The 14,656-nt window shown below is 43.0% G+C and overlaps 1 protein-coding gene across 1 annotated transcript in view; it reads right to left on the bottom strand.

Annotated features, from left to right (window-relative positions):
* PPP2CA (protein phosphatase 2 catalytic subunit alpha) overlaps positions 1-14,612 on the bottom strand; it is a 31,610-nt gene extending 16,998 nt beyond the window's left edge. The window contains exon 1 of the mRNA XM_055299540.2: positions 11,580-14,612. Coding sequence (XP_055155515.1) covers positions 11,580-11,681 — 102 coding nt within the window. The 5' untranslated portion in view covers positions 11,682-14,612. The remainder of the gene's footprint in view (positions 1-11,579) is intronic.
* Positions 14,613-14,656: the final 44 nt, after the last annotated feature.

The following is a 14,656-nucleotide window of genomic DNA, read 5'->3' as shown; positions in this document are numbered from 1 at the left end:
AACTAACAAAAAAGGCTAAAAAAAGAAACATTAAAAGGTTAAGATTTCAATGAAAGCTTTAAGATATGTAACTATCTTATTCTTACCAACCAGAATTCTTCTCATTTCTATTACTTTTCAGTTTTTACCCACACAGACCTCTTATTTATAATTGATTGGCATCTCATTTTGTGTCCTAAAGTTTCATACTCACTAACTCGTTTCTACATTATAGTGATTTTTTAAAACTACATAATGCCCTTCTAAATAGACCTATACATGTACAGTATTATTGCTCATTTGAATTATTTCCTTTCAAGAAGCTTTAATTGTGGGATTATGGGGCAAAATAGCATTAACTTTTTTTGTTTCATACGTACTATAAAACTCAATTATGCCAATTTGTTATACAATAATAAATGAAATATACTCATTCTCAGCTATTTCAGATATACAATGTGATCTCACTAACTTAAATGGCATTTTTCATTTCTGAGTACAAACTTTTTATTCCATGTTTATTTACCATCAGTTATTTCTCCTCTTATACAAGTTGTCCATGCATATTTTTGAACATCTAATCAAGAGCTAGATGATGTTCTTAAGTATTTGTATAAACTATTTTAAACTGTTATTTTAAGTAACTTTTTGGCATTTTCTCTTATTTTTTAAATATACAGCCAGAAATTTTCTATGCCCATTTTTGCGTTGCAATTTTCTCCTACAATTATTAAGAAAAGTTACCACATCTCGCCATTTTCTAAGAGTTTTTCATTTTAAAATCTATAATCCTAGGATTACACAACAACTACTCAAGCTTCTTTTTATATCAGCATCTTAAACCTGCATCGTTAACATTATGACATTAACTTTAAATGTTTAATAATGACCTTGAAGTATTTTGGAATCCTGCATCCAAAAAAAAAGAAAATAAATGAATTGGGACCTAGGGCTTGAGAAGTGTCTAATATTTATTTACTTTTTTTTTTTGAGACAAGTTCTTGCTCTGTTCCCCAGGCTTGGAGTGCTGTAGCATGATCACAGCTCATTGCAGTCTAGAACTCCTGGACCCAAGCAATCCTCTTGCCTCAGCCTCAGAGTAGCTGGAACCACAGGTGTGCCACCACACCCAACTAATTTATTTTTAAAAATTATTTGTAGGGCTGGGTGCAGTGGCTCACGCCTGTAATCCCAGCACTTTGAGAGGCCGAGGCAGGTGGATCACCTGAGGTCAGGAGATCGAGACCAGCCTGGCCAAAGTGGTGAAACCCCATTTCTACCAAAAAAAAATACAAAAATATTCTGGGCATGGTAGCCCTTGCCTGCGGTCCCACATACTCAGGAGGCTGAGGCAGGAGAATCGCTTGAACCCAGGAGGTGGAGGTTGCAGTGAGCCAAGATCATGCCACTGCACTCCAGCCTGGGTGACAGAGCAAAACACCATCTCAAAAAATAAAAATGTAAAAAGTTTGTTGTAGAGACAGGGTCTCACTATGCTGCCTAGGCTGGTCTTGAACTCCCGGGCTCAAGATATCCTCCTGCCTTGGCCTCCCAATGTGCTGGGATTATAGGTGTAAGTCACCAGGCCTAGCCTCGAATTCTTTAAAAGCTGGTCACCAATGTTTAATGTATACAGTAACTCCTAAGCAGACTCTCACTCCCTTCACCATTGAAAACAGATAACATTTCCTGAACAAATGCTATCTCAGAGAAAAGATGAGACTGAGATAATAACCCTTATTCTTCAAGTCTTAGGACTTGGGTACTCCAATGAAATCAGATTATGCCATTGGACAGCAACGCCATCTGAGAGCAGCAAGTGGCTCTGATGGACAACAGAGTACTCTTGCCACTACACTCCAGGGAAAACACCCAAGCACTATTTTTAAGGTAATTTCATCAGATGTCCAGCAAAATGTTTTCTTAGTCTCAAAAACAGTTAATCACATAGCAGTACCAATTCTGGCACTAAAGTATACCAAGAAATAACCTGCTTCAAAATACTAGTTCCAATATTTGGGGTTAATATTCATTTTTGTTGTTAGCTACATGAAAGCGATCATGATGAAACTAAAAGTATTTTCCTAAAGGTATATTAAAAGTGGTTTCAGCTGGGCACGGTGGCTCATGCCTGTAATCCCAACACTTTGGGAGGCCAGGGTGGGTGGATCGCTTGAGGTCAGGAGTTTGAGACCAGCCTGGGCAACATGGCAAAACACCCCCCGCCTTACTAAAAATACAAAAATTAGCTGGGCATGGTGGTGCATGCCTGTAATGTCAGCTACTCAGGAGGCTGAAGCCGGAGAATCACTTGAACCCAGGAGGCGGAGGTTGCAGTGGGCTGAGATTGTGCCACTGCATTCCAGCCTGGGCAACAGAGTGAGACTGCCTCAAAAAAAAAAAAAAAAAAAAAAAAAAAAAGGTGATTTCCTTCAAAAGAAGGTAGTCAAACACAGAAGAACCCCAAGGTCTATACTGAGGAAAAAGTGTTCAGATTAATCACAGATCAATGATCTGTACTTAACTAAAGAAACCTGTTTTTTGTTTTGTAGAAACGGTGGTCTCACTACATTGCCCAAGCTGGTCTCAAACTCCTAGTCTCGAGCAAACTTCCAGCCTCCGCCTCCCAAAGCACCAGGATTATAGGTACGAGCCACCATGCTTAGACAGAAATCAAGTTTTTGTATCATCAATTCTGCCCTTGATGGAAAATGTCAATGCTGGCCTAACCTGTCTTCTCTGTAGGATCAAACTCAAAATCAGACACAAATAACCTCTTTACAATCTTAGTACTACTAATAGTACTATTTGACAAAGGAATCTCCATTTTTGAAACTAATTTTACTACTAAAAGTCTGATTATTGGCCGGGCGAGGTGGCTCACGCCTGTAATCCCAGCACTTTGGGAGGCCGAGGCAGGCAGATCACCTGAGATCGGGAGTTTGAGACCAGCCTGACCAACACAGAGAAACCCCATCTCTAATAATATAAAAATTAGCCAGGTGTGGTGGCGCATGCCTGTAATCCCAGCTACCCAGGAGGCTGGGGCAGGAGAATCGCTTGAATCTGGGAGGTGGAGGTTGCGGTGAGCCAAGATCGCGCCATTGCACTCCAGCCTGGGCAACAAGAGCAAAACTCCTTCTCAAAAAAAAGAAAAAAAAAAGTCTGATTATTAATTCTAATGTTCACTGTAACTCTAGTTCAAGTAAATTTAACATTTCACATCCTTACCATATAGTTGAACAGTTCTACCAATATAAAGACATAGAAGAAACACTGGAAAAAATGCAATTAATTTTTGAATTTTATTTTTCAGTTTAAGAACTGAAATCATTTGAAAACTCTTAATAAGTAAAATTACTAAATTCACAGGCAAAAAAAATTTTTTCAATATTCCAAGAGAATTTCATTTTGTCTCATATTGTTTCTATGTCAAGATGAACGGTTGGTTTGATATGTCATTTTGATAACTGCAAAAAAATCCAAGGTTTGTGATAAGTTAGTGTACAGGGCTAGAGTTTGAGGTGTGGGGTGATACATGATGTAGAACATATTACTAGCCCTGGAAGCAAATGAGTTTTGAGTTAATTTCCTTCAACTATCAAACCATTCTTCACACTAATCATGTGTTGCTTAACCACAGGGATACATCAAATGATTTAGCTGTCGTGTGAACATCAGAGTGGTCTTACACAAATCTAGATAGTATAGACTACTACGAACCTAAGCTATTGGATGGTCTATTGCTCCTAGGCTACAAACTTGTACAGCATTTACTGTACTGAATGCTGTAGGCAACTGTTAACATAACGTTAAGCATTTGTATAACTAAACATAAACAATATAAAGTGTTAACACTATGACATTACAAGGTTACCAGGTGATAGGAATTTTTCAGCTCCATTATAATTTCATAGGACCACCATCACATGCAGTCCACCACTGACCAAAATGTCATTATGCGGTGCATGACTACTTGTCTTTCATTAACTATACTCAACAAATACCACTAATATTTCATGAAACATTTCAATCTTCTTTGATTAAAATCAGTATGGTTACATTTTAAGTTTAACCCTCCAGGTAATATTCTAGCAACTAGTATTTTCTGTTTGGCTCTAAGGCTTAGGACCTAAATAAAAGAAAAATGTTGGGAATGAGGGATAATTCTAAAAGTGTAATAAAAGAAAATATAAAATTTGTGAGTTTTCCCATCTGTTTCTGCAATATCACCTTTGCCTCCGACCAAAAGGAAAGATGCTTAAAGCCCTATGTCTCATATGCACAACAGACTAAACTCAATCTTTACCAACTAACTTACATATGTGAATGAATTAAACATTCCCAATCATTCCTGCACAGAAAAAGAAGTTTTAATCTACTACACAACTGAGAAATGTTGTTATATATGTAGTTATTAAAAAATTGTCACAATAATACACCATGAACAAGATTCAACTACTCTGGGTCTCAGTTTCCTCCCTCATCTGTATAAGATGAATTAGCCTAGATGGTTGTTTCTTTTCTTTTTTTTTTTTTTGAGACGAGTCTTGCTGTCGCTCAGGCTGGAGTGCAGGGGCACGATCTCGGCTCACTGCAACCTCCGCCTCCTAGGTTCAAGCAATTCTCCCGCCTCAGCCTCCCGAGTAGCTGGGACTACAGGTGCCCACCACCATGCCCAGCTAAATTTTTTGTATTTTTAGTAGAGACGGGGTTTCACCATGTTAGCCAGGATGGGCTCCATCTCCTGACCTCGTGATCCGCCCGCCAGCCTCCCAAAGTGCTGGGATTACAGGCGTGAGCCACTGCACCCCGCCAGCCTAGATGGTCTTTAAGGTTGATTTCATTACTAGAATTCTACCCCATCCTAAAGCATGTCTTAAGCCTATTTTATTAAGTAAAGCCAGCCAAAAGAAATAGATAGTGGGCATTATTGCTCATTTACAGATGAGTGGCAGAAAAATAAGTTACTTGATCACCACCGGCACAAGCATTCTAAAACATTCCCTACCTAGAATTAACTATAAAGTCAACCTCCTGACTAATCCAGAACTGTGCTATTAATTAGAGCAAAACCAAACTAAGAAATCCTTATACACGAGAATAAGGTAGTGCTTTTTAGACAAAGCTCAATAGTGACAATAACGCATACAATGAGGGTTTATTAAATACTGGTTCCAAAAATAAATGTACACTATCACACGACGCATCACTGACACTCCATAACCTCTGGGAACTACACTTTGCATGCCTTTGGCCAGGTAAACACATGCTACTGCTTGTCTCCCATTCTACTCCTTGTCCTCATTTAGGACAAAGGTTTGCAACCTTCTTCCAGCCCCAACACCAGCAGGGTAAAAATCCCCATCTGTAGTAGCAACTAAATGACTAAACTAAGGCAGAAATAGCAACACAGGGTGCAAGAGGGACTGGCCAACTGGTCACGTTTAGTTTAAAAAATAACCAGATTCAGATATACACCTATCTGTGTCACTGCCTTGTTCATCCATTCTAAACCACAATCCACAACAGACCAATAAACAGGCAATAATACTGCACTGTGAAGAAATTAAGCAGTTAGCTGGGCACAGTGGCTCACACCTGTAATCCCAACACTTTGGGAGGCTGAGGCGGGTGGATCACTTGAGGTCAGCAGTTCAAGACCAGCCTGGCCAACATGATGAAACCCCATCTCTACTAAAAATACAAAAATTAGCTAGGCATGGTGGCACATGCCTGTAATCCCAGCTACTCAGGAGGCTGAGGCAGGAGAACCCCTTGAACCCGGGAGACAGAGGTTGCAGTGAGCCAAGATTACGCAACTGTACTCTGGCCTGGGCAACAGAGTGAGGTTCCGTCTCAAAAAAAAAAATAAATAAATAAGAGCAGTTAATCTCAGGTTGTTCTTTACCATTCTTTCAAACCCCACCTCTCAGCCATTTACTGACAATAGACACCTCTCCCTTCTTCAGCCTGGTCTACCACTTCTGCTCCAGAAGCCAAAAGAGAACCTACTTAAAACAAAAACAGGCCAGGTGCCAGTGGCTCATGCCTGTAATCCCAGCACTTTGGGAGGCTGAGACGGGTGGATCACTTGACGTAAGGAGTTCAAGACCAGCCTGGCCAACATGGTGAAACCCTGTCTCTACTAAAAATACAAAAATTAGCTGGGTGTGGTGGCACACACCTATAATCCCAACTATTTGGGAGGCTAAGGCAGGAGAACTGCTTGAACTTGGGAGGCAAGGGTGCAGTGAGCCGAGATCACGCCACTGCACTCCAGCCTGGGCGACTGTGAGACTCTGTCTCAAAAAAAAAAAAAAAAAAAAGCCCACAAAAACAAAAATCTTCCTCCTTCATAATTCTCATCCAATTCAGATCTGCTTGTGTATGAGTGGAGGTTGACAGCTCTCTCAGGCAAGGATGATAATGAAGTAAGAGAAATGGGTCAAAGTAGAAAGAGTAAATAGTGTCTCCCTGCTATATATAACTTTGCCTCTCTCCTCAGTACCCTGATAAAAGACCCCACCAAACCAAGTCTCTTAGTTTTCCTAACTTACCCCTTCCAAACTAAGCAAAGGATATCTCACAGGTAACTCTGACAAACCTGACTTACCATGAGATAGGGAACGTATTTGCTGCCATAAAACAGGGCCACACCAGACTGGTAATACAAATGTTATCCCACATACTCCTGAAGGGTCCTTCATTCTTTCTACAGTACATGAGCTTCAACTTAGCCTTATTGCCAATTTTCTGAAAACATACAATTCTGGCCCCAATGGAGAACGTAGGGAGGGTTGGGGAACCTGTGTTTCTGAATAGTGGGAATGTTCACCTTTTCTGTTTCCTCATGAAGTCAACTCCAAACTAACTGCATTACAGCTTCCTGCCTAGAAGACCATGAAACAAATACACACATGCATGACATTTGACTGTGGAAGCTAAGAGGATGAAAAGAGGCTTTTTTGGGGGCAGGGGGGGTGGGGTCTCCCTTTGTCACCCAGGCTGGAGTGCAGTGGCGTGATCTCAGCTCACTGTAACCTCCGCCTCCCAGGTTCAAGCAATTCTCCTGCCTCAGCCTCCCCAGTAGCTGAGACTACAGGTGCGTGCCACTACGCCCGGCTAATTTTTTGTATTTTTAAGTAGAGACGGGGTTTCACCGTGTTAGCCAGGATTGGTCTTGGTCTCCTGACCTCGTGATCCGCCTGCCGTGGCCTCCCAAAGTGCTGGGATTACAGGCGTGTGAGCCACCTCGCCCTGCTGAAAAGAGGCATTTTATAAGTTGCAATGAACAATATAAAAAGTCAGTTATACTTTATTAGAATACTTTAGAGCTCAGTCTCTGGATCATGATTTATACCGAGAATACAAGGGAAATTATCTAGCGTTTTCATCTCACCAATCTTATTTGAGGGGCAAATGTTGTCAGCTACATCCAAAACTGAATAATAATTACAGGACAAAGTGGGACAACAGTATGTAACATGAATAGGAAGCTTTCAAGCAATGAAAATAAAAATAACGTTTTGGCCAGGCGCGCTGGCTCAAGCCTGTAATCCCAGCACTTTGGGAGGCTGAGGCGGGTGGATCACTGAAGGTTAGGAGTTCGATACTAGCCTGGCCGACATGGTGAAATCCCATCTCTACTAAAAATACAAAACAGCTGGGCACGGTGGTGGGCGCCTGTAATCCCAGCTACTAGGGAGGCTGATGCAGGAGAACTGCTTGAACCTGGGAGGTGGAGGTTGCAGTGAGCCGAGATTGCACCACTGCACTCCAGACTGGGCGAAAGAGTTAAGACCTTTTCTCAAAAAAAAAAAAAAAAAAAAAAAAGTTTCATTTTACGAAAGTGTTGACTTCCCAATTTAGCTTGGCCCCAATTTACCTACATCTTTCACTATTAACACTACCTCTGAAAAGAGAAGGGGATCTGTGAAGCAACACCAGAACATTAGGCTTAGAATCCACAAGCCTTTGCAATCTCACTTTCAGCCCCTTTAGTCAAGTCACTTTACCTTTCTGAGTCTTTGGTTTGTATCTGTAGCTGAGAATGACGATCTTACAAAAGTATGATAAAAATAATGTTCTGTAACATGCTTCCCCCACCCGCTTGTCCTCAATATTCAAATCACTTCTAGAGAAATGAGCCAAACAGCCTTTAAAATGAAATGTACACACATACAGCAACATATTACCCACTTCATATAAGAATGTCATCTTGGTCAAATATTTTTCAGCTCATCTAATTAGAAGGAAGCAGTTTGTTTTTTCCATACTCAAGTAATAAATGTTAAAACTAACATTTTAATGACTGACTGCACTTTATTTATAGTGCCTGCAGAGCAATGGAAAACAGCATACCTAGGTAAAGAACTTCTCTGAAGAAAAAAAAAAAAATCTGGCTGTCAAACAACGTTCTCCACATGTTTGGTAAGCACAAAGCCAAGAATCATACCCAAGCTAAACCAAAGCTGAAGTCACATAATAAAAGATTGTTTACTGTAGTCAACGCAAAAGCAAGTTGATACTATTTACTCCTTTCAATCTGTAGACTGAAACATACCAGGCCAGTTATACTGATGTAATGCTGACTACAGAACTGAGCCTGAGACAAAACTGCACACCAAATTATTAAATTATCAACAAATTATGATTCTCAAGACGACAAAGTATACCATACATTAACAACCTTGGCTTTTACATAAACCTTAATCACATCTTAAAATTCTTTTTAGCTAGTCAGTAACATAAAAACCATGTTCACTCTTGTCTATAAATGCATACTTAGATTCTCTCAGTTCTGAACATGTAACACTGTTAATTGTTGATGGGATAACAAAATAATGGCCTCAGGATTTTTTAATAACAATGACCTCTTATGGTATACATCTATCTTTACTAATTAAATATTTCCCCTTCAAATCAGGCATTTAGGTGGGTAGAAGGAAGGCTTTTACATTATCATTCCTTCTTATGATTGAAGAAATTATCAACTATTATCAAACAAGTATCTTTTCTTCAAAAAATACTATTATTATACACTAATGAAAAAAATTAGCCCTCAAATTTTCAAAATTACTCTTTAGAAGGCAATCACACCAAAGAGCACACATGTAGCTCTCACCCAGAGATGCCATTGGCACACAAATATTAACAGTGAAAGACAGCTTTTGTTTTACTAAAAGACTTGTACAAAAAATATCAGTTCATGGATTCTACATGCCCAAAAAACTGTCTTCAAATTAATTTAGTTTGGAAGTTTAATATCATCCTGAAAGTTGAAATACTTACCTGTTATAAACAGTATGAAGGTTGTACAATGATATCCACCAAAACGGATCCATTCCACGGAAACTTTTATGTAACACCTACTCTCAAATATTATTTCCATCTCTTTTGGCACTCAGAACTAAAATTTGCGTAAGCAGCGCAAGCAATGGAGATTTACCTCACTACACCTTAGTTTTACAAAGACGTGGAAAGCAATATTAGATGCATCAGCTTCACCCACCCCACTCTAGCATCCAGTATTATCTTATCTTCTACAACAGTTTCCAACACAAACCCTCTACTTCCATGCTCCATCTCCCACACCTTTTCATACCATGCTTTTCTTTCCAACTAGATTTATAGCTCCTCGACAATATGCATCCTTATTCTTCATTGCTTTTCATTTCCCTCAAAAGAGTATGCAATCTTAGATATTCAATAATGTTCAATATTAAACACACTACTAATTTAAAACGGAATTGACTGTATAATCTCAGAACACATTTTAATTTATAGACAGGAAAACAAAGACTAAGTGAAGTGGTTGTCCCACTTCAATTACTCAAGTAGGAGCGGAAGGAGGACTCATGTCCAAATCTAACTCGCAGTCCAGTCTTCCAGTTACGTCATTACCTCCCTCCTTTCCATGTTTTCTTCAAAAGACTAGTCAACTAGCCAACTATTGACTTAACAGTCTTTCATATAATGCACTGAATTCCAAAAATCTGTAAGATCATCATGTATGGTACCTAGAAATTAAGACCTGGCAATATACATTCATTTTTAAAGGCCAATTTTAAACCTCTAAAATAAATACCAACCTCATTTGATGTGAGAGGGTAAAGAAACAGGAGATTCAATACATGCTACCATTAAAAGGCATCTCCAACAGATGATGTGCCACCTCATCCACTAGTAGTAGTTTTGTTCAGGCTTGGGAGAAATAAATCTAAATCTGACTTACTTAAATTCCAATTGTTCACAACATGGTTTCTAAAAAAGCCTGTCTTGGAAACATACACATCAAACTCATGAACCTAATTTTCCATCAAACCACAAACAAATCAGGATAATAGTTCTCCATTAATTCTTTTCACGAATACAAAATGCTAATATGATACTCCACTATTCTGTACTAAAGTGACATGCTGCAAAGTTAATTTTGAAAAGGGAAGTTAAAATGTTCACAGCAGAGATCAGCATTTTGTGTACTTTAGAAAACTGAGTTACAAGAATTTAAAAATACAACACACGGCTAATAGCTAAATTAGCTACCTGTTTCCCCAACCCCCAGGGGAAAACAAAACAGAATTAGCTAATATAAAGTTTAGTGTTACTAAGTGGACTACAACATCCTATTTTCAGTGTATGTGAGACATTATTTAAACACTAAGCACACTGTCTGTAATACAATCTCAGTCGACAGTTATTATTACTACTACTACTTGCAGCCACAAAATACTATCAAGTAACTTTTGCAACAAAGATACAAAATTTACCGCGCTTCCATTTTATGTTGTTCGTTTTAAAAATAAACGGCAAAATGCCAAGTGTGTTAAGCATAGAGAAGGCTTTGAGTCAGCATATAAATCATATTCAACCGACACTTGATTTCCAATCAAAAGCTCCTTATGTAGTATGACTCACCAAATTCCCGATTTCTTCCAACTATGAAAAATAAGTTACACTCCTCCCTTATAGCTACCACCATGACCTTCGTAAAAATTAGGTTAAGAGAATAATTTTAAAATTCTTAAAGACACCCCTTACCTTCATTTCTGGAGAAGATCGCTTGGTGAGTTTAATACAAACCACCAAGGGGTACTAAAACTGTGTGACTTTTAGATATGTTCTGGGATATGGCCTAACAAGACTGCCTTTGGGGGATCCTCTGGGCAGCTCTGGACCTAACTAGGCCTGGGTACAAGCGGAAAGACTCTTACTCAGCCCACCGTAGAGGCCCAGGCTCCATTCCCAAGCCGCAGAATCCAAGCCGGTTCACCCTCAAAACCGTCCCTGACGATGACCCACAGGGTCTCTGCTCACCCTGCCACCTCGTCTGGCGCCAAAGCCGGCACACTCAGAAGCACAGGAGTCGGGTGAACGGCGCCATTTTAGGCGGCGGTGGCGGCGACAACCAATCCCTGCGCGGGAGGCAGGGGGCGCCGGGTCGTTCGGAAGCCGCCGCCGGCCGGGATGGGCGCCGGTCTCGGAGACTCGGGGGGCCCGGGCCGGCGGCCTCCGCCATGTTGCACCCTCCTCACGGCCGCCTTTCCCTCGGCGGGCTCGGCCCCGCGGCGGCTGTCCGCAGCCGTACTACAACTCACCTTCTCGCAGAGGCTCTTGACCTGGGACTCGGACAGCTGCTTGCACTCGTTCAGCTGCTCGATCCACTGGTCCAGCTCCTTGGTGAACACCTTCTCGTCCATGATGCCACCCGCCCCAGCCGGCTGCCGCTCCGCGCTGCTCCCGCGCCGCCGCCCGCACACGGGCCACACGCACACGCCGCCGCCGGTTCCTCGTGTACTTCTGGCGGCTGTTGAGGCTGACGCTGGCCCGCTGGCTCTCACCGCAGTACTCGGCCGTCAGCCGCTGCGCCTCCTCCTCCGCTCGCTGAGGCTCCAGAGCTCGGCTCTCTGTAATGGCGGCCGCCGGGCGTGGTGACGTCACGCCCGGCGTCAGGAGGCGGCGGGGAGCGGAGGGGAAAAGGGCCGGGGAGCAAGCTGCGCAACTGCAGAGCCCACCCGGGGCGGCCGCACGACCGGAGTTGGGGCGCAAACTGGGGGTCAAAGCGCAGGCGCGACGTAACCGGCTGGCAACTGAACGCCTTGGCTTTTTGGGCGTGGCTCCTGGAGGGCGGGGTGGGGGGGAAGGGAAGGATGGAGCTGGAGCATGCGCAGTGCGCACAGCGGCGAACCGGACTAATCCCTTAGCACTATGCCAGGAGAGGCGAGGGTTTGGGCCGCGCGCAGGCGCAGACCAGATGGAAGCCGGGGCTACTGGCAACCTGGAACTGGTTCCCCTGGGAAGGCCGCTCTGGTGATGAACTCAGCTCCTCACCTGGGGCCTGGCAGCCTGATCACGGAAACGAGAATTGCGACCCCGTGGCTCATCCGGGGTGCAGCGGCTCTGTAATCGTGTGGGTTTCCCTCATCTTTGGGGGCAGGAACGGGCAGCAAGTGGCCGCTTGGATTAACCACCCCCACCTCTGGGCGCGGCTGGCACCTTGTAATTAGGTCACTCGTAGGTGGAGGAGCGTGTACCTATCGGGGGAGTGCCGCGCAGTGCACCTGACTTCCCCGGCACACACCCGTCCCCGGACCTAGGTGTCTCGTCGGTCGCGATAGCGGGGGCGAGGCTTGGGCTTTTCTTTGAGCCTCGGACCGCGGCTCGCTGCCACGCGCCCCGCTCCTCGCCCGTGGTTGCTTTCCTCCAAGTTTGATTCCCCGTGGAAATGAGAGACCCTCAACCCCTGCGCGCCCTGGCCTACTTTCAGGAGGGGAAGCCCAGAGAAGATGGATGCACCTGTCCTGACCGCGTCTCGGTGGCGTGAGAAGCAGCTGTGATACGTGCTTAAAAGAGAGCTCGTATAACCTAGGATTGGACCTCTGTCTGGTTATGAATCGCTTTGGAGTTTGCGAAACGTTTTCACATTCCATTGTCCCTGCTTTTACATAAATATCTGGTTCCATAGAGCGCCAACTATTGTGCCAGATCCGGAGGGGTCATCCAGACGGACCAGGGACCATGCCCTGGAGCTTGTATTCTCCCAACAGTACTGGCTGAATATGGTTTGGGATAGGCAGAAGAGAGATCATAATGCCCCCAGGATTTGAGAGATATAGAAGCTTTCCAAAGAACATTTAACTATAAAGGGCAAGGCAAGAGCTGAACCTGATCGCCTGTCTTCCAGGCGCCCCACCCTCAGTATCAGGCAACCCTTCTACACCGAAGTGCTCAGCGATGCTTGGGAGGAGAGTGCTCACTCTGTAGCTCTGAGGGCATCATCCCCACCAACAGGCTGAAGAAGGCACTGGAGGCCCCATCAGCAAATAGCAGGACTGAAAATCCTCCTTTATCCAAGACAACCTGTTTGGCGAGGCCGACTGGCTTGGCCTCCCTAGGCTGGAAATTGCAATTCTGCTTTCCCTTCACACCTCCCATTAGTGTGCACAAAAGAAAGTACCTCAGATCTACTCTTCTAGAAGTCTTATCACATACTTAATTTACCAGACTGGGAAAAAGACCCTTTAGCCCAAATTCTGTCCCTGTTTTGCAGTTAACATCCCCAAACAATAGAAGGGTAAGAGTTAAGACCAAGTGGAATGAATAAGGAAAAAATCATCCCTTAGTGCCCATGATTATAAAACCATACCCAGTGTGCTGTCTAATCTTATTCTTTACCGTTGCCATGAACCTATGTGAGAACTGTCTGATGAGGCAAGAAGCAGACGGGCACTCAGAAAAGAGAAGGGACTTGCCCAAGATAGTGGTCAGGATTTAAAACTGCATACTCCCAAGTACAAAGTCTCAGCCACAGTCATGCAGTTGACCTTCCAAGGTCTGACATATGGACATATGTAACAGCATCAACATTATTTCTCTTTGCCTAGATTCTCTCTCTCTCTTTTTTTTTTTTGAGCCGGAGTCTCATTCTGTTGCCCAGGCTGGAGTGCAGTGGTGCAATCTCGGTTCACTGCAACCTCTGCCTCCCAGCTTCAAGCAAATCTCCTGCCTCAGCCTCCCAAGTAGCTGGGATTACAGGCGCCTGCCACCATGCCCGGCTAATTTTTGTATCTTTAGTAGAGACGGGTTTCGCCATGTTGGCCAGGCTGGTCTCAAACTCCTGACCTCAGGTGATCCGCCCGCTTCAGCCTCCCAAAGTGCTGGGATTACAGGCGCGAGCCACCGCACCCGGCCTGCCTAGATTCTCTTACCTGGAAAGGGTGTGGTGATGTTAGTTTGGTAGATGATGAAGTATTGAACACCCACTATGTGCTAAAATTATAACGAGTTTTTCCAAAGTACTCTGAGCTCCTTGTTGGTAGCATTAATGTAGGTGTTATTTATTTTCTCTTGATGCAGGTTACTTGGCTCACCACCATCACAAACTGGAGGAAAGATATAATAATTATATGTACTTAAAACATTCTGCCAAATAATTAAATGCCATGACTTAACTTCTTAAGGAATGAATTCTAGGAAGCTCTTAGCATCAGACAGTGAAGTAAAGCATACGTGATCATAAACAATACAGAACTGAATTAATCAGGATATATTTTTCTTTAGAAGAAATTCAGAATGTTTGTGTATTCTGTAGAACAAAATATCTAATGGACATGAAAATGAAAATTCAGTTTGACTTATCTGGTCTTGACTAATTTGACCTCACTGACTCAATTCT

The sequence above is a fragment of the Symphalangus syndactylus genome, chromosome 11 (assembly GCF_028878055.3).
Source record: "Symphalangus syndactylus isolate Jambi chromosome 11, NHGRI_mSymSyn1-v2.1_pri, whole genome shotgun sequence".
In the NCBI taxonomy this organism is placed as follows: Eukaryota; Metazoa; Chordata; class Mammalia; order Primates; family Hylobatidae; genus Symphalangus; species Symphalangus syndactylus.
The sequence above is the reverse complement of the archived record's forward strand: the minus strand, read 5'-3'. Positions and strand labels throughout refer to the sequence as shown.